The sequence below is a fragment of the Bactrocera oleae genome, chromosome 3 (genome assembly GCF_042242935.1).
Source record: "Bactrocera oleae isolate idBacOlea1 chromosome 3, idBacOlea1, whole genome shotgun sequence".
Lineage (NCBI taxonomy): Eukaryota > Metazoa > Arthropoda > Insecta > Diptera > Tephritidae > Bactrocera > Bactrocera oleae.
In genome coordinates this window covers 84,582,104-84,602,796 of record NC_091537.1, presented here as the reverse complement: position 1 = coordinate 84,602,796, position 20,693 = coordinate 84,582,104, and the positions used below count along the sequence as shown (strand labels likewise).

The following is a 20,693-nucleotide window of genomic DNA, read 5'->3' as shown; positions in this document are numbered from 1 at the left end:
CACACAAGCCCTTTGAATATGGTATACACAATAATAAATACCGTAATAAATATACAGATGTTGATTCTATAAAATATTTTTTATAAAATTTTTTTCTAATAATTATTTATAATTGTAATTTTCCTACTATATATTTACAGAGCAAATCATGATGCTACGACTATGCAGATAAAAATAATGGATACAAAAGCACATTTCTGGGTCATCCAATTGGTAAGTGCTTATAGAAATTACTACTTGTATAGATTAAAGCTGTAATAAATATACACATTCCGAAGAAACTAAAACAATATAAGCACGAGAGTTGCTGAAATATGCAACAAGGTTTTGAATTGCTGCGAAAATTGCTAAAATACTCAGCATTTCGAGGCATTTTTATTCATTTACTCAAAATGCTATAAATTCTCTGTTATGTGAGGTGGCAGGAGGGTGAGTGAGTGGCGAAAAAGTAGTAATGTAATGAAACAAACCAAGCTATTTTTCCATATTATGTAAGCGTAATTTTTCAACAAGCTAACTTAATCATATATGTGTATCCGTGCATCTTCATACATATGTATAAAGATATCTATGTATACTTGGAATTGTAAACATTTGGAATTTATAACAGCCATCTAAGTAGTAAAAAGCCACATTAATATTGTTGCAAAGAGTGCACAGCGTAACTTCGTCACCAAGACAACACAGATTGTGATACGCACCTACACATGCATACATACCAAATAAAAATACTATGATTTTATATATGGGTCATTCTATCGAAAATTTACATTTAAAATTTTTTTTCGTTCAAAATACTTTTTTGTGTTATTGGATGAAAAATATTGAACTTTTTTATTTCGACTCAATAAGAAAAATATTCGACTTAAGTATTTTCAAAATTTCAACGCTCGAAAAAGTACCTTTAAACAGTATTGCATTATAAAAATAACTATTGACAATTGGCTCCAGCCTAACAATGAGATATAAGTTCAATTTTTTCGACTTTTTTTACAAACAAATAATTTAAACTTTTTTAAACTCTTATTTAGTTTTTTTGTTTGTTTAATGAAAATGTACATTATTTTTGAATTTAAATTTTCGATTGAATGACCCATATATAATTTGCTTATCGTATAATACAACCTCAAGAATTGTTTTGTTGGTTTAAAAAGACTAATCCGTCTATAAATTTTTCATTGCATTAAAGCGCTGGTTATATATGTATGTGTTTGTATATCTGCAAATTTATTTGCATGTGCCTTGTCAGCAGCAAATGTTTACAACTCCATTACTATTCAATTCCACAACCGACAACAACAACAATACAGGCTTTTCATAGCAGTATTTGCAAGCCATGTGCAATTTTGCACCAACAGCTCCTACCCATTTTTCATTCAGAGCGCTTGAGTTTAGTTGCAGCCTTTCGATGTGTTACTCCTTTTTTATTCTCCCTCTTTTGATGCCTTCTCTCTCTTATTGGCTCCATCTGTAGTTTGCCGCTTTAATAGTAATTTGTTCCGCCCGCCGGAAGTGGAAGGCAACACCAACAGATTGAGAGGTTAATAATAACTGTAATAACACGAAAAGAGAAATAGAGTATGTATGCATGTATGTGCAACAAAAGGTCAGTTTATGGCAAGTAGCTTCTACTGGAAAAAAATTCAAATCTATTAGTCAATTTGCTATGAAAGCAAAATAAATTTATTTGCAGTTCTGAGTTAGTTGAGCAACAACAATGCAAACAACTACAGTTAGCTATCCAAAGCACAAGTATAATATAATATATTTCAATATGTGTGTGTTCGCGCTTTTGTGGCAGTTTACGGGCAATAACATTTAGTTGTCCCCATTTGACTTGCATATTGGTAAACTTGTATAATTTTTAATCGCTTACAATGAAACATATTCGAGTTTATGCGCATGAATCCACGACTAATCAACTGTCATGAATGTATAATTCGCAATTGATATTTTTGGATACCAATCGGCACTTTAGAAAAAGTATTTTTTAGGACCAAATGCTATCACTATAGAATGAGTGCAACCAAGAATACAGACTCTTGCGGTATTCCTGACAGAGCAACCGTTTCTGCTTGGATGAGTTATTCTCCATTTGATGTCTTTAATTTGAAGCAAACCAATGAACATCGATCCGACACCGATGAACATCACACATTATTTGCAAATTATTGTGTCTTCGTTGTGTATGAATAAAATTTTTTAGCTGACCAGAAAAGGATCGTTCTATTGATCTGATCAATCATTCTGACACTTGAAAGTTCATTAATGGCGGATATTGGAGTCCTGATAGCAACGACTTAGTCTAGGGTTGTAATCAAAATAAGACACAGCGTGTCTCCCGAATCGTGCCACAAAAACAAACCGTAATAACTTTTTTTTAATCAATTACATTTTCAGGCTTGTGTCACGAAAACGTGACGACGGAGTGCCAAATCGTGCAGTGTTCTAAAATTTGGAGTGACAAGGTTTTTTGTACACAAAATTTCCTCCGCCATCACATCATTACTGCTTGTTCGAGGAAATTACGAAATAAATAACGCTCGCCCAAGTGAAATATTTTCCATTTTTGCTTTTAAGCTGTGATATAATTTGGTTTAACCTCTTTATTTATGTGTCCGTTTAGTTTTGCATTTTATGTGATTTATTTTATTTCACAGCTTTTGCTGTGCATGGCAAAAAGCCGGAGATTTGGTTTGCAAATTAAAATGAAAAATTATTAATTTGTCCTTTAGTGTAGGGATAATGAGCCAAATATATTAGCTATAATTAATTCGTGCAATTACAACTTTTTTGAAGTACGCGTATCTATGTATGTACACTCACAATGATGAGAGGCAAAAAGCGAACTAACTCTGGTTTTTCATATGTACATATATAACTGTATACGTAAAAATAAGTATTTAATATCAATCAGTAATCAATCAGGATTAATTATTACTCACAATGGAAGAATAATTGCTGTTGCGGTAGCTTATAAGGCAAATTAATAATTTAAGGTTAATTAACAATGTTGTGTTTGAAATAAGGTAATTAATTTGCACTCAAAGTTTGGAATTTCATTTAGATAGACAATTTCAGAGCCTTACTGGAAAGAAGAGCTGCAAGTGAGACGAATATATTTATATATCTCTAATAATTTTCTAACTACTAATAATTTTCTTATTAATTTTTTTAAAATACAATTTTTCTGAACAACTTCAGAATTAGTCAAGCAGAAGAATTTGTGACCCAACTCGCACGCAGAGTTAATTTCAATTACAACTGCCTTAGGTGTTGGGACCACTTCAAAGCCATTATTACGCTGTTAAGCAAAAAAGTTAGCCAATCACTCTATATATACATAAATACATATTTAGGTGCCGATATGGCAAGAAATCAAGATTAATAGTTGCTGTTGCTTTCAACACCTTGGGTGTCCTTTATTTAGCCACCACGCTTCACTGCACGCAACCAGTTGGCCTAAAACTTTCTTGCTCTTCCTGATGATCTTCCTGTTCCTTTGCGGAATTTTTTATTTACTTTCGTGTTGTCTGTGATTTAAATTCGGTTGATTCGATACAGAATATTTTATTGGAATCAATAAGTTGTAGTTAAGTTACCCTTTCGTTTACCATTATGTTGAAATTGTCCCCCAAAACCGTTCGTCTCACTATCCATTTGGAAAACGTGCATCCAATAGTTTGCCACCTGACTAAATTGAAAGTAAACGCTTACTTTTTACCCCACCACACTTTGCAGTACACAAGTTCTGTTCGTTTTTTCGATCTTTTTATTCCCTTTTGGCTTTTGTATAACACGAGCAACTAAAAGCTTTGACGATTGCAGGAAGATTTAATCTTAAAACCAATTTATCCAAGTGTTGCTTTTAATAATATGAATCAGGAATATGCACATAAATGGACTGACACGCACATATATGTGTGTGTACCATTTCACGATATTCACACTCACCTTTGTAACCAAATGTGAAGTATTTTATTCGAGCGGGTGTATTATTCGATTTAGCAAGCACACTTTCGTGACGAAGGTTACATTAATATGTGGTTCTAAGAAAAATATAGAAGGTGTGAAGTAAAGGCAAAAATACAAGCGGAAGTCTTCGAGTAGAGAATTATAGATAGATAGAAACTGTTAGAAATGATACAGCTTTGTGATGATTTGTTTAAAAAGGGCAGTTAGATTCTGGAAAATACTTCCTTTTTCTACTTCATTACTTACTCTATGCTCAATTTATTCGCTTTTCTAAGCGATTCGGTTACTTCTCTTTCCTCTTGCGGCAACTGCTGCTCCTATGTCAGTTATTCATATGCATTTTTTGACAATCATCTACAACTTTGTCGGCCTTGGCGGCATTATGGCGGCCATGTTAGTTCACAAATTTGTCTCAAGTTTTGTCAGTGTGTACTTTAAGGTTTACCATTTCATCGTAACACGTTTCACTTTGGCACAACGTTTATTATGCAATCCCGTTCTCCTACGATTCTTCAGCGACGATTTTCAACGAAAAATCGACTTCTCAGATGAGGTCTATTTTTGGCGCAATGGCTTTGCCAACAAACGAAATTGTCGCCAATGCGGGATTCATATTTTAATGATTTCAATCTGCCAAAAACACATAACTTATTTATAAAATCTCGAAGTGCCAGAATAAGTACATCCAAAATTTTCGACGATTTGAAAATTATCAATGCTCGATCATAAAAAATTTTATCTTTCCAGTAATCACGATATTCAAATGTTTCGAAACATTTTGGATACCAGAGTTAGCATAAAGGACAGCTCAATAATTTTTAAATTAAGTAACTCTTAAACGAAATCTTATATATTACATCTTTGAGGGTATCATTTTTTAGTTAACGGCTTTATATTTATACCTCTTAGTCCTCGAAACAGTTAAATGCTGTTTACAAAAATGCAATTTCATCAGCCTTGCATTAATTGCTAGAAATATGCTTGACTGCCTTAAAATAGAAAACTCGTGCTACACCTTACTTCACCCGGCAGGATTTTTGCTTTTTTTTCATTTTATTTATTCATTTCCATCTAACTTTCTTTATTATAAAAAAGATTCGAAGAGGAAACTTAGTGTAATCGCATTAGAAACGCCACTGACACACCTACAAAGGGACGCAACAAAAGCGCATTAACAACAACTACTCTAAGCTCAGGCCGTTTAACTGACATAACTGGCGGAGGAAAGGAAATTCTGAAAACAAGTCCATATTTATATCAACCATATTCTATGTAAGTGGTCCATTTATCGCCACCTTCAGAAAGAGAAATTCAAATACGGAAATGTAGACATCAAAATTTTAGATAAAGTGGGCTCGTAGTTTCGTTAATGCCAAATGTGCAAATTGGTGTCTTCACAGATTTTATAAAATGGAAAACACGGCAGTCGTGCAGTGAAAGTAAAAAGCGATTGTATAAGGTTTAAGACGACTCTTCACATTCGTTGGCGACCGTCATAATTTGTTGCAAGAAGTTGGTCAGGATCTCAATAGATCGCGTGAATAATACCCTGCATGAAAAATTGATGGCTGCAACTGTGAGACCTCTTCAGAGCACTATTGAAGAGTGATTAAGCGCCCTAACGTCAGCGCAGACGAAATTTTAATCTATTGGTACTCACAACTACCATGTACCATTATGCGGATTCCATGCCAAATTGATTCACACACATTTGAAAAAAGTGTGAAAATTGAAGAATTGCTCTTAAACTCATGAGTAATGGTTAATAAGCGTGACACGAAAATTATTAAAAATTGGTATTAATTATATAAGTACCTATAAAACATAGGCAAATGGCAACTTAATCTGACAAAATTGTCAAACATCATTTTTTCTGCACCGTTGCACCAATTTCTTTACGTGCCTTAGCAGCCTTCGTTGAAACCTTTTCCATAAACCTATACTACCTGTAAACAACGCTACCAAAAACTCAAAATGCCAGCCCCCCCTCCTTTTGTGTCTTCCATCGCCTTCCCTCATTGTAAGTGGGTGATTGTGTAATGTATACTTAAATAGTAATTTCACTTTGCTTTTACCCACACAATGATCGTAGATTTTTATGTTGCCTCTTACTTTACGATTTTCCCTGCTGTGGCAGCATTCACAAACATTTTTATTCAACACTTGTATTTCTAATATATCCTGGCGACTGTTGCATGCCACAGCGGCAGAGCAGCCAATTCGGCTGGTTGAAGCGCGCCAATTTTTCGTATTGTAAATTTTGCTATTGTTGCAACATGTTTTTCCATATCAGTCCACTCCTTTTGTATATGGTTTCAACCAAATAGCCTGTCTAACAACTTGAATAGGCTGTAAACTGTAACTGTTAATGTAAAAGCGTTTGCCTCCTCTGTAGCAAAGGCAAACAAACATTTGGCCAGGACGTGCGTGGAATTTTAATGTGAAGGAGAACCGCTTATGGGCGCTTGTTGCATGCTTCACGCTGGTTGTAGTTCATTTATGATGCTGAGCTATGTATGTATGTTTGTAGATATATATAATATATGTATATAATTGTACTTTTTATAAAAATTATTGGGCTTTCACTTTCCCTTTGCATTATTTTTCCCATTTTCCCTTTAAGCATATTTGTTGATTCTTGCATTAAAATAGTCAATTACGCTCAAGCCAGAAGGAATTCAAAGACTTCAGAGCTCAATTTGTAACTTATTAACTTCGAATTGATTTCGAGGGAGATGAGCTTTACTAGGAAGAAGCAAATATATATTATGGGGTTAGGGGTAGTCAAAGGCACGAAAAAATTTGAATTGTCAGTAATTTTTTTTTTGTGCAAGTCATGTTATTGTACAAAAGTAGTAATATGGAATGAGTTTTCAATGTTTTGACTTGAAACCACGAATATTTCAGAAAAAAAAAATTAATTTCCCAAGTTATAGCTGTCAGTGTTGACCCAGTTCCAAAAAAAAAGGTCCTTGCGGTGACAATCATAAGTCCACAGAAATTCATCTAAAATCAATCAAATAAATCGCGGCCTCAGGAAATTTTTTTCTAGATTTTTGGGAAAAAATCAACTTAATATAACTTATTGATCTTGAAAAATCGAAATTTTTGAAGAAAAAAAATCCTCCGATCAGGACCGAGTTTATTATGTATTCTAAAAGCTGTATAATTTCCATTGAAATCTACTAAGACACACTAGAGCTCCCGAGCGCTTTGAAGTGCCCGAGCGCTCTTTGTTAGTTGTCGAATAACTCAAAAAGTAATTTTAGGATCAACTTGAAATTTTTAGAGAATATTTTCAAGATATTACACTTAACGGAAATGCACAAAACATGAAATTGATTAATCTGATCTATTAATTCTCTTAAAAAACTCTAAAAGAAAACAACTTTCTTTGAAAAATTTCCATGAAAAGTTTGCAATAAATAAACAATTTTTAACTCGTTCCGTAATATTATTTCTGGTTTACTGTACTGTATTTTTAAAAAGTCCGTAATTACTATTTGACTGCAGAAACGCACCTGCATATTTACCTTCGCTTCTTGTGACCAGCTTAAGTGCATTATCAAACACTTTCACCTTCAACATTAATCATCGGGATTTGGCAAAAACAGCCAAATGACAGCTGAGACGTTTATGGTAAGTTAACAACGGAAATTGTAAATAAAACGAAAAATGTATAATCTTCATGAATATTTATTTTGTCGCCTTCAACATATGCTCCTTCTGAAGCGATACACAAATGCCACCATGATTTCAATTCCATCGAAACATGCCTTGTAGGCACTGGTTTATCATGAATTCGTTCCAACGGGACAGACGGTCAATAAAGAGAATAAACAGTATTATTTGAACCGTTTGAGGGAAAACATCCGGAATTGTGGGCCATCAATTTTCGAAAACTTTCTGATACTAATGTGTTTGCATGTATTTGTATAAAATGTTACAAAAATATTGCGGATTGACTAAAATTATTATTGCTGAGTGATACAAAGCCTGTATCGCGGGTATTAGAGATACTTTCTGTTTACCGTACATATTCATATTTATCTAAATACTTGTCTATTTTAGCTAAAGTAGATGGCATCTAAAATCCTCAATCTACCATTAACCCGTTTTTTAGTTGTCACAGCCTTGCTCATTTTACTCTACTTCCTTATTGTACTTTTCTTTTGTATTTTTGTGCACATTTTTCGCCCAACACGTTGCATAAAACATTGACAGTCGGTGATGTGGGGTTAATGTTTTATAGGGCATTAAAACGTCGCAGCAAGACTTCCAAAACGCGGCTTCGTTCTGCCAGTCGAGCCGGCTCAAGCTTGTGAAAATTTTTGCTGGTCAACACTGGTGGTACTCGCTTATTGTTGCTTCCGCCTCCTGCTTCAACTTTAGTGATAGTCGTTTTGCATTCAAAATGGCAGCAACGTAACTCACTAACTGACTGAAAGCAAACGACAAAAATCAATTATTTAAAAGCCAGCAACAATAACAACAACTGTAACAGTTTAAACAACATTCAAAAACAACAAATCAACCACTAAAGCCCAACGTATCGTCATAAATTCAAGGGTACCACAAGTAAGATCCGTTGAGTTGCTATGCAATGTATGCGAGCTTTTAGTGGTGAAGCGCTGAATGAACTTTTTTCGGGGTTGGTAGGTTAGATTTCAAATTTTTTACTAATTTTAGGGTAGAAAAAATAGTTTGCCTATGTTTGACCAAGATTTTTAATTGACTACTCTACCTTTCTTTACTCATTTGCATTTCGTATTTTTATTCTATTTTTAGATGACAATTTTCATTGAGAATACATCGGTGGCGAAACGTCAGAATGCCAGTCAAGCATTCGATGATGCGTGGAACACCGCCTCGGATTTGGAGAGTGAACTCGAAGTGAGTGAAAACAATTATAATGATTAAAATTTGAAATGTTTATACATATGTATGTAGATATTGTCTGATTACTGTAGCTTAGTGGCGGAGCAGGTTAAAAAAATAAATAAATAAATTCAGAGTGCTTAATGTACTCAATAGAAAACTCAGAAAACTCGTCGGACCAACTAAGAAGTACTCTTTTTTGACTTAACCCATTTTACTTCTTTCTCCTATGACAATATGGCATGAACTTCATCTTTCGTCCCTAATGCTATTTCGACTGTGTATTTTATACTTACACATTCTATTTTTTTATCATCTACACCGAACAGTTTTTCTCCAATTATCATTCTTCAAAATCCACAATTTTCATATCATTCATAACTCAAATTTAGCATTTATTGCTGTTATTAAAGCGGAGAAAACGGAAAACTTCTAAAGAGATACTCGTTGACGACAGATTAAGCTTGATCGACCAATTTATCATCCCATAGCTTTAATATCATTTTGTTTTAGAGTATACCCACTCTCTGACGGCAGTCTCTTACTGAACGGCACATAGGCTCAGCAGGCTTCGCGTATTCAACTCCAAGTTATGGAAGGTCTAGCGGGCTCTTTGGGCTTAGTAATAAAGATACACTTTTCTCTTTATAGAATTTTTGATTAACTATATTATGCTTAATGTTAGACCAAAACGTATGTTTTTTTAAACGCACACTTTCTAAGCCCGCAAAGCCATCATTCATGTTCTTTAAATCTTTTCGATCAGAAACGAAGGACTAAGATACATGCGTTCCTAAAATGGGGGACCTGAGTTCAAATCCTATTCTGATCAAATCTAGCAACGGTTTTTTCTAATACCTATTAAAAATCCTCAAACAATGACCCCTCCGATTGCGTTGCGATCAACAAAAAATTTTAATCAAAATTCGTTAGTTTTCGGTAGTCGACTAAACATCAATAAAGGTACAAGCACCAATTATAAGTGTATTATATACTATATGCTGATATATAGGTGGACAAAACTAATTTTAACTACAACCTATCCATAGAAATTTTTTTCTTCTAGAATTCGTCATAGAAATATTCGGAGACGTTACCTCGAAACACTGCTGCCAGGTCAATTCAAGTAGTTCTAGTAATTAATAGTTCAGGGAGCCTATTTGCTGGCGCTTCCACATTTATGGATTTTCATTTTCTTTGTTTTTTTTTCGGTTTTGTTCTTGTTGTTGTTTGTTCACCTATATTAATGCATGTTACAGCAAAAGCGTGCCAAAAGCAGCAGCAGCATCTCATCATCGTCGGACAGCAAAGATGATGGCCAATGGTCCGGCTGGTCGGAGTGGTCGACTTGTTCACGTACCTGCGATGGCGGCATTATGCAACAAATACGCCGCTGCTACAACACAAATGGCTGCAAGGGCGACAGCGTACGCTATAGCATATGCAACATGCAGCCATGTCCGCAGCAGTATGCCGCCTACAATGACGTGCCCTACGATCGTACACTCTACACGTAGACGCCGCACTACGACTATGTGGAGCCATGTGCGTTGACATGCAGGTGAGTCTGAAAAAGCAATAATAAACAACTACATGTAGTACATGCAACACTCATCCGCTATGCGTGTAGCAAACATTCACCATTGTCGTAGACGTCAAGCGATAAGTGCATTTGCTGGGACTCGCCATTTTGTCCGCTTTGTGTTAAGTGATGCCTTTTTCTTCCTTACTATGCCGTACGTCGAAATCGAATGTCAGTTACTGGAAATTTATGATCACATTAGCGCAAATACAATACACAATCATCGCATACACAAAGGCAAACCCAATTTATGGCACACGCAAGAACTGTCGCTCATAACTATTCATAGCTGCGCTACGCTGAAGGATGGGAAAAATACTTGGTATGGGTTACAGTGACGCTCAGGTTTGTCATTTGGTGCATTGATCTTAAGGGCCGGCTTTGGGTTACCGATATAATTTGATATAGAAGCTTGTTTACCGATTAGTTTAGGAAATAGAAAGAAAAAAAAATACAAAACGTTAACTACGGTTGCACCGAAACTCTAATACCCTTCACAAATACGATTCCTGAATCTGAACAAATTCTTCGGAGATTGTATCATTGGCTTAGGTAATAACTAGTGTGAAATTTCTTGAAGATTCCTCGTCAAATGTAAAAGCTCTGCATTAAAGCACTTGATTCCGATCGTTCAGCTTGCCAGCAATATGCAGGAGTGTATCGATATCGGCGTTTCCGATAACTGAGCAGCTTCTTGAGGAGAAAAGAACGTGAGCAAAATTTTTGACTGATCTCTCAAAAACAGAGGGACTAGTTCGCGTATATAGAGACATACAGACAGACGGACATGGCTAAATTGGCTCAGCTCGTCACGCTGATCATTTATATATAAATTATTATAGGATCTCTGACGTTTCCCTCGGGGTGGTAACATAATATACCATGTTCGGGGTATAAAAAATTTTAAAATATGTTCAAATGACTCCAATCTCCAATCCATCATACAACAATGCCACAACACATGATGTTATGCCAAACTCTTAACTTAACTTTATTATTTTTAATTTTCACAGGCATTCCAGCGCACTTATATTTGAGAGACACCTCATCAGTCGAAGGTGTTGAGGATCCCGAGCACTATGACGATCACGTGATCATTCAACTGCCGGCTCGACCACCTTGTAGGTCGAACACGCAAGTCTTGATATGTGCATACAGAGTAAATGTCAGGTGAGTGAGTACTACATTTATACATATATTAAAAAAACAAAAAAATTCAGGTAACATCTTGGATTACGTAATGTTATTAAATTAGCGCTGAGTGCAAAATTATGAAAGTTAAAAGTTTAAATCCACTGTTTGAGTAATTTTAAGAACGCAAGGAGATTTTCTCTTAATACTTATCTAGCTAAAGCTATTGACAGCGACAACATTCACGTTAGCGGCACCGAAAGTTACGTGATGCCGTGTAATTTATAATGTCGAGTCGTGTTCTTTCTGTTATATAATTTCACTATTTATTTTTATATTGCTGACATTTGGTTTACTTTCATTTTTGTTTTTTTTCCTTCAGTATTTCTCTACTGCCAATAACAAAGCTACAAAATTTTCTAAAATTGAAGGTTCTCTGCATTTACCGAACAACAAACATACAAGTTTATTGACATTAAATTCTAGTTATATGCTAACTCGATATGAGCCTTTTGTTGAAGTGATTTTATTGTTAGTGATTTCTGAATTTATATTTCTATTATTATCTTCAGTCTATCTTTATTGTTATTGTTGCTTTTATTTGCCAGTTTGTTCTATTTTTACAAATTTTTTTTTTATTTTTCTACATTCATTTTCGTATGGGAATCGTAAACTTACTCACACTCCACTGAACTTGTAAGAATGACTAGTTCAGGCATACGAACAGACACAAAGGAGGCTAGCAAGGCTCATAATTTAAATATATTTATGATATTTTACATTGTGGTAAACGATTTGTTGTTCGTATGAGTTCGTAGGCACACAAAGAAATCATTCGTATGCGCAAAAACCCCAACTCCACGAATGTAGTTCTCTCTGGCAGTCAACATTGCATAAAATACCGTATCAACACCTACATACTCGCACTTCCTTACATATCGTATGTATGTTCTCTCCAACAAATGTAATGTGTATGTGTGGCGCTGTGCTTTTGGAGTGTCTTTGAATGGCAAAAAACCACTTTACGTGGTCTTTGATCGCATTTCGTGTTTACTGTTACATATCTCTTCGCGCATTGTTGCTCGTAAACGAAATAGGAAATGTAAGTACTATTATTGTTATGAAAGGGAAACTTTTTAATTTACATCTTCAGTAGAAAACTCTCGAAGGTAGGTATAAAAATGTGGCACCTTTCAACTTGGTTTAATTGAAGAGTGTATATTATTGTAGGTTATGTTGAAGTCATTTATACTGCTATTGTTGCATTATTTTATGCAAGACGTTCTCTGTTAGGTTCTTTTTAGTGTTCTTACTATTTTGTATATATTATATTATATGTGGAGTATCTTCGGTTACATTTGCAGAAGGAGCATTTTGATTAGTCCTGGTCAGCAAATAAGGATGTTGGAAACAGTGTAATCTTGCTATATTCGGTTCAGCCAAGAGTTTCTAACTCAGATATATCCGTTGTTATGGCATTATCGGAATTGAGACATTATTTCCGATTACTTATCTAATTAATCATTAATATGACTTTGGGTGAACCTAACCCTAGTGGTCGTTTTTGCTAATGTTTAATTTAATTTTTGCATTTCCTAGTACACCATTTTAACCTAACCCAGCATTGCTCTCATATTTAAATACGCTCACAAGTTATGACCTCAAATTTTGTAATAAACGCCGATATATCATGCTATTCTATGGATGATAGCATCCGAGTCAAAGGTGCTCAATTCAAGGGTCTGCGCCAAACTTTGAGTGCCAGCGGCTTATCGTTTTTAGCACCATAACACTGTCGATACAAAAGCATACTTAGCCGAGCATACAAATAATTTTATAATGTTCGACGTGTTACATATTCGTTATGTATGAATATGCCGAAGAAAGTGCGGAAATAAATCAACTGAGAAGATAACATACACATACTTTTGTATGTTTGTGTATACACACATCATTCAAGCTTCGGCATTTGGTTGTTGTCAGGGTGGCCAAGTGATTAAGTTTTGTGTGGGAACTCTCCAAACTCTCCCCGGGCTTACAGCTGCCTCATTTTGACCGTCTGCGACGTGGTGCGTGGCACAGGAATTATAAAAGGCAAATGCGCGTCGGTTGCTGTAAATTGAAAAGTAGCGTAATGTGTTGGGAAACCTGATTTCTGCCGGTGATTTCATGAACATTTTCATTAATATGTAAGCTAAGCAAAAGACCGTTTGTATATGTGGTCTTTAAATATAAAGACGAATGTCTGTCTTTACAGTATAATTTATTTTTTATAAATCAGATACATTAAAAAAAACTATTTACTCTCGCTTCAGCGCTTCTGCTGCAATTTAAAAATCGATTCGACAAAGCAGATCGACAGCTGCGGAGTCTGTGGCGGAGACAGCAGCTCCTGTTCACAGCCACTTTGCTATTGAGAGGCGGTGCCAAGAACACACTGTTCCGTCATATGTGACGTGTGTAAACGTAAAGAAACCAATAAAAATAATAAAGTTGTTATAAATAACTATTGCTACCCAAACACATACACAGAAATTACAAACAATGGCTTAAAAGAACAGGCTCCGTCATTCTGTCGCTTAGTGTGCCAAAAAGGCGATTAATTTCACTATACAGAAAATCAAATATTTATCCTGACAAACGCAATGCAGATTACTAATACGCCACGTGCGACGTGAACATAATAGCTTACAATAGTCAAATAAATGTCTTCAGAAGAATCTTATACAAAGTCAGTGGCAGTGAATAAAAAAAGAGAAAAGCTCTAAAGAGCGACAGTGAGGCACGCAATACAATTAGAAATGAGCAGGCAGATAAACTACTTGAAAATAAACACTTAACTGACAGTTAAACTTGGTAAGAAATGTAGTTGCAGTTAAGGAATATACTCGTACATATGTATAAGTATATAAATATACAATAGTTTGTATATTTTAAGGCGCTTGTTCTTTTTGTTCGCGTGCTACTAACTCCACGCAAGAGTCTAGTTGTCAGCGAGAGCTATATGTGACACGACAGTTTCAGCTTTCACACTAACAAACATGCATATATATAAACTTTTTTCGCTTCAGTAACTTTTACATGAATGAACGATTTATAAAAGTACATAATGTTATATATTTGAGTATATACATATGTTTGTGTTTACTTGTTCATAAATACTTCTAGTAACTTCTCAAATACATTTTTGCAATATCACCCACATAGTAATGTCTATATGTTCTTACTCTTCTTTTTCAAACGACACAAATCGATTTGTTGCCTTCTCATCTACACTCCTTTTTACCGTTTTCCCTTTTTTACGAAAATTACGAATTCTCTTCGCGCATTCTCAATTTCCTTAGACGCCATCAATAACAGTGCCGCCTTACTGTCTGCCGAGGGCCTATAAGACAAGCGCCGAAATCCCCATAATGAGGTAGGAAATTTATTTATTTCCTTCCAGGCTGTCATTCCGCTCTCCTCTCTCTTACTGCAAGGCTCAGTATCATTTGGCTTTATGCGATTTTATGTCTGTGTTTTGGTGTTTACAAGCTCTAATTAATCTCATGGATATGCCGTTGAAGCATAAAGAGCCACTGAGTATCTAATTTGGTGATTATTGCCTGAAGGCATTTGGGTTTGCATATAACTATTTTTGTTGTTGTAAAATGCTACACTAAGCTATGTTAATTGGTAAAAGACGTTCAGCTGTGATATTCGATTTATCAGCATTGCTCATTAGGGTGTGTCAGACCAACTAATCGGAGTTGAAGTTTAGTACGTAATTTTTAGCAATAATGTTTTATACTTCAATATGTTTAATGTACGTACATTGAAATTAGTCAACTAAGTTTTTATATACAATATTTTGACTAGACAACACATAAGCTAAATTATGTTATGCAGACCTGATTTCCACAACCGCTATCCGACTTTGCTTAAGATGCATGCAAGTAAGCTACAATTGAATTAGTTAATCCAATTATACTTTTGAGTCACACGCTTGTCAATCGAAACTTTTATTGGGGAAAATCTTAAATTTATTTGCCATTGCGTCGCGCAGCATTCATGCAGTCCTTATATCTTATTTTTGAAAACACATTGTTCAATGTCTTTTATATCTTTGCTTAATGTTAATATTATATAACGGCTAAAGTAAACCAGTTAAACGGAAATGAGGTCAGGTTTGAAGTCTATAAAGATTTATAAGCTTTCAAACGTCGATCCCCCAAATAATAAGAAATTTGTTTAATTTTTTCCAGTGATAACGCATGATCAGTCAGTGTTACGGCATATTATTTACATTATATAGATTTTATTGTATACAAATTTAAAACGGTGGCAATCCTTTACCAAATATTTTCATCTGCAATTTTTTGCAAATATCTTCAGCTTTCTCATTTCTATTGATTATCTCATTATATTTATTCAAATACAATTTTAAATTGGTTGCAACCCTTCTAAAATAAAATTTCAACTGTAAGCATAATGTCATATATCAACAACCATGTGAGAATGTTAGTGCGTGCGCCCATCAGAAGTGCCACTCAAATACCTTTTCAGAATCTGATTCAGCAGCCAGATAACATATTCAGTCCTCTTATTACACTAGCTTGAATGACTGCGCACCCATAGTTACAGAACAGGTATTTTGTTAACGCTACCCAATAATTCAATAGTGTCGGCTTGGCAAGTCTCAAGCATGTAAAGGATGTAACTGCAAACATTTAGTTACCTACAAATCAGCCGATATTTTCACATTGTTTCAGCAAAGCTTCTGCTCTTTATGCTACGCACTATTGCAGCATTTACATTCTACCTCAACTTTGTATGCCGCCTGTGACATTCGCCGTGTTTTTAAGTCTGCTACTTTGCGCTACCGCTCACGCTCATCACGGCCCACTCTTTCTACTCATCCTCAAGGCCATCACTATTGCTTTGTCTATCGTTGTAGCGTGTATTCATGTCTTTTATTGCTCTATCGTTTTTACACTTTCATTGACAGAAATGATTGCAGGCAAGATAAGACTTGCTACCCATTATATTATATATACATACCTCTAATATTTACTTCCAGATTACATTTCACAAATTTCTTATATTTTATAATTTAATTTTATGCTTCTTCCGTCTACTAACTCTTATTTTCTACTTATTTCATTCGTTTACTCTATCTCTCTCTTGTTTCGCCCGCTGGCTATTAGATGTCTCAACCGGTATGTCGGATACGTGTCACTGGCGTAGAAGTCGAGGACTCCCTGTGCGGTTCCCAATGACCGGAACCATTAGTGTTATTCTACAACACGCAAACGTGCTCACGCAAGTAAGTTTTGTGAAGTTTTCTAACCACTGTCACCATTAGCTTTTACCTTCTATATCTGTCGGTTCGTTTATTCTTTCGCTTGTTTACTATTGACAGAGTTTTCTGTCGCTGCCACCTTTTATGGAAGAATTTTGTTTAAGCCGTACGGTGTTTTTTATTCTACTGGTGGCTAATTGCCAAGGCAAGTTTTATTGTTTGCAATTTTTGCCAAAACTTAGTTTTAGAGGTCGTCCGGCAAATATTTAAAGCATCAGAAGAGAAATGTGTTATCATTGAAAAGTTAAGAACTCTCTTTGTGCTCTTCTATATATAAAAGTGCGAATATGAGAAAGTAAATACAAATATTTTTAAGGTATGAATAAGTACTCACATTGGTATGAATATGGGTATATATATATGAGCATAAACAAAAAGATTAGTATACTTATAAATGTAAAAGCGAATATGAGTAAACAACAGAACGGATATGGATATGAGTATTAAACTTAGTACGGATACAAATGCATATACAATTGTGAATATTAGTATATATAATGTAGGCATATGAGTACAAACAGAGCATGACTTCTAATTTGAGTACAAAAATCTATGCGAGTGCTATTATGAGTATAAATATCATTATGAACTAAAATATTGGAATTATGTGCGGAGGGCTTTTAGTGTCTGAGCTATGGTATGAGTCATATTATGTAAAAAAGAGAAGCTAACGAATAAATTAAATGATAAGTAATTAAATATCCAGCAAGCCTCTTAAAGAGTAATCTAATAATAAAGAATTTTGCGAAATATAAAAATTAAAATTATCATGTTGAACTTACAGAAACTGAATTGATCAAATTTCTAAAATAAAGTGTTTTTTCAAAAAATTTTACTAACTTGTATATTGGATTTATTTTACTCTCGTAAAGCTCTAGACTTTTACCATTTACTTTCACTTTTTTTCCCATCTATTAACTTCTCAACACAAGAATGTAAAATGTCCCATAAACTCTGACATCCATAATTAAGCAGCGTTAGCTCACAATATTTCCATATTTAGCGCTGGACATTCCCTTCGACTTTCTGCCACTGTTTTCATTCCATTGTTATGTTAGTTTTTCGACATCTTATCACCTGACACTCATTCTTCAGTTTTTGGTTATATTGGCGCCATCGTTAAATTTTTTTTTATGTTCACTTCATTTATTGTTAACGCGTCACCAGTAACAGCTCTTGAACTCACTTAGAAGAGAAAAACTTTCCACTACTGGCGCCCTCATTTGCGAGCGCCTCACCCCAAGAACAACTTTCACTAAAGTTTTACGAGCTTATTTGTTTTTCTTTGCGCAATTTCCTGCATCGTTTGTATACAAGTTGAATACCTGAACTTGTTTTGGTAACATCATATATTAGTATTTGAATAGATACATGAAGGCGTGTATGTATTTGTGTCGATGACGTCCTAACATTGAAAAAGCAAAAGTAAATTTGTAGAACTCAAAGATAGTTTACATCAATGCAATTTACAAAAACAAAATATGTGCAGAAATATGTGACAACTATTTATATATGTAATATGAAGGTTCTTTATGGTCACTGGGTCAAATGCAAATATTTTTATATACATGCATCCATTTATGCAAAGTATGTATAGACAAAAAACTATTTGTGTGGAAATCTTGAAGGCGGTACATATAAGGGGGCTCAGAAAATCTCGGAAATTTTCAGCTAGTTTTAGGATAGTCTTAAATACAAGCAATTTAACAAGAAATCTTAATATTTCTAGAAACTGTATTTTTGAATACCATGTCTGAACTTTTTGAAAAACCGTTTTCAAATTTGAATCATATTAAAATACATCGAGCAAATTGCCGGCTTCTACAAGGAGCACAAAGCTTTTTGGAAATCCGCTTGAAAGTACAATACTTACTTTACCATAAAAATACAAATACTTTTCGATAATCAGCGGAAGCTTTTAAGATGTGCTATAGGAAGGTAGAAAGTTTAATATATTTGAGGTTACGTAATTGTAATTTATTAAGCACTACAACTTCGAGCATCTTTTCGAAAAAGTTGTATCTGCTAAGACTTTAAAGGTACTTTAATGTAATTTGTAGATTCACTTCTCAATAATAAAATATTTCCTTCATTTGGATATAGCTTTATGAGTAGTTTTGGGTTCATAAACGGGCTGGTTATCGATATCGTTTCGCAGCAGATAGCTTGTAATTCTTAAAGAGTCCAGTTATTAATCCGAAACACAAATTTTGTAGCAATTCTTTTTATTTCGGTCAAACTATCGCTTTTAAGAACTCAGACCGTTTTGAGGTTATATGGGGATCTTCTTAGCTCATGGTGCTAGTGGTTTTTGGGACCTAAACATTTCAGACTTTATAATATCGAGATCAAAAACGTTGAGAATATTTTATCTGTGTCAAGATCCAGTAGCGAAAATATATGATCCCAATACTTTGAAGAAGCTTCAATTTATATTGGTCTCTGGTCTTGGTCTTCCAAAATCATTTAATTGTTTGTTTCCTTGTTACACTAAGTCTTATGCATCGCTCTATACCTAACCTAACATTTTGATTTTATTCTCACTTTTAGAACAACAATGTGGTGAAACGTTTAAAACAAATCATTCTTTAATTTGCTTTAATTGAACTAACTGGATCATTATCATATCCAGTAAATGTTTACCTAATATCCCTATAAGAGACTTGGCTACCGTAATTTCTCCATTATATTTGCTCCACCCTAGCTCCTCGAATCTACTCTTTATAAAAGCATAAACTATTTTCTATAATTTCGCTTTCATTACGCTTCAGGTGGATCACTGATGACTGGAGTCCATGTAGTCGCCTCTGTGGACTTGGCTACCGTGAGCGCATGGTGATGTGTGCGGAAGAGAATAATGGCATGAAGACAACGGTAAGTGTAAATTGAGTCATAAAATAGCAACAGTGTGCCAGAAAAGAAGAAAGAAAGCAACCGAACAATAATAAAAGTTACGGGGCAGAAGCAATAACCAAAAACGTAAAACAACAACAAGAAAAGCTAAATATTATTCATACGCAGCTTGGCGCTTCTTTACATATACTCTATATGGAGCATACTTGTGCGGTGTTGCTACACTTTACACATTTTGCTTTCAAACTTTCCATTTCGAGCACTTTGAAGACTATCAAAAAGCGCTTCGAGGCCTGGAAGCGCGTCAAGCAGCGCGTCCGTCATTGTATTCATAATTACTACTAAACGTTTATGCCGCACTCTCTTTCTTTTGTTTTTGTTGTTGTTGTGCGGTAATTTAACTAATTTCGTGAAATTACAATTCACAACTTTTTTATATAATTTTCACTTTTTACTTGATTTCGTTTTTGTGATATTCTTTCATCGTGTCTTTCGCTATAGGTACTGGATGTGACGTGTCGAACGCCAAAGCCAGCCACACAGGAGCCATGCATGATTAAGATGTTCCCAACGTGATAGGTGGAACATTCGCTCTTCGCGCTATAATTAGTATTAAGCTTTCATTTCAATGTCATTTCCGTTTGTGATCTTATGCTTCGTAAAATTGTTTAGTATGTTAGTGCGGATGTAATTTTATGTTGCTGGGAATAAATCTAATAATTCTGATAATTGCAAATTTATAATATAATTTTAAAGGGGGAAATACTTTATAGTTTATGGTATTTTTAGCTCAGTATGAGGATATAGTATATTACATTAGCCTAATATGTAAAAAAATTGTGGGGATCAAATACACTAAGAGTTTGTCGAATGGCTTGATATCAAAATTTTAATCGTTTTGACAAGAATATTTTATTCCAATACTTGGAACAA

At 34.6% G+C, this 20,693-nt stretch overlaps 1 protein-coding gene across 3 annotated transcripts in view; it reads left to right on the top strand.

Annotated features, from left to right (window-relative positions):
- Nucleotides 1-20,460, top strand: part of LOC118682292 (ADAMTS-like protein 3) — a 35,147-nt gene extending 14,687 nt beyond the window's left edge. For all 3 annotated transcript variants that reach the window (XM_070107084.1, XM_070107085.1, XM_070107083.1), the window contains exons 3-9: nucleotides 141-213; nucleotides 8,764-8,868; nucleotides 10,113-10,414; nucleotides 11,449-11,605; nucleotides 16,753-16,871; nucleotides 19,679-19,781; nucleotides 20,262-20,460. In XM_070107084.1, coding sequence (XP_069963185.1) covers nucleotides 163-213; nucleotides 8,764-8,868; nucleotides 10,113-10,370 — 414 coding nt within the window. In that variant the 5' untranslated portion in view covers nucleotides 141-162 and the 3' untranslated portion in view covers nucleotides 10,371-10,414; nucleotides 11,449-11,605; nucleotides 16,753-16,871; nucleotides 19,679-19,781; nucleotides 20,262-20,460. The remainder of the gene's footprint in view (nucleotides 1-140; nucleotides 214-8,763; nucleotides 8,869-10,112; nucleotides 10,415-11,448; nucleotides 11,606-16,752; nucleotides 16,872-19,678; nucleotides 19,782-20,261) is intronic.
- The last annotated feature ends 233 nt before the right edge of the window (nucleotides 20,461-20,693 follow it).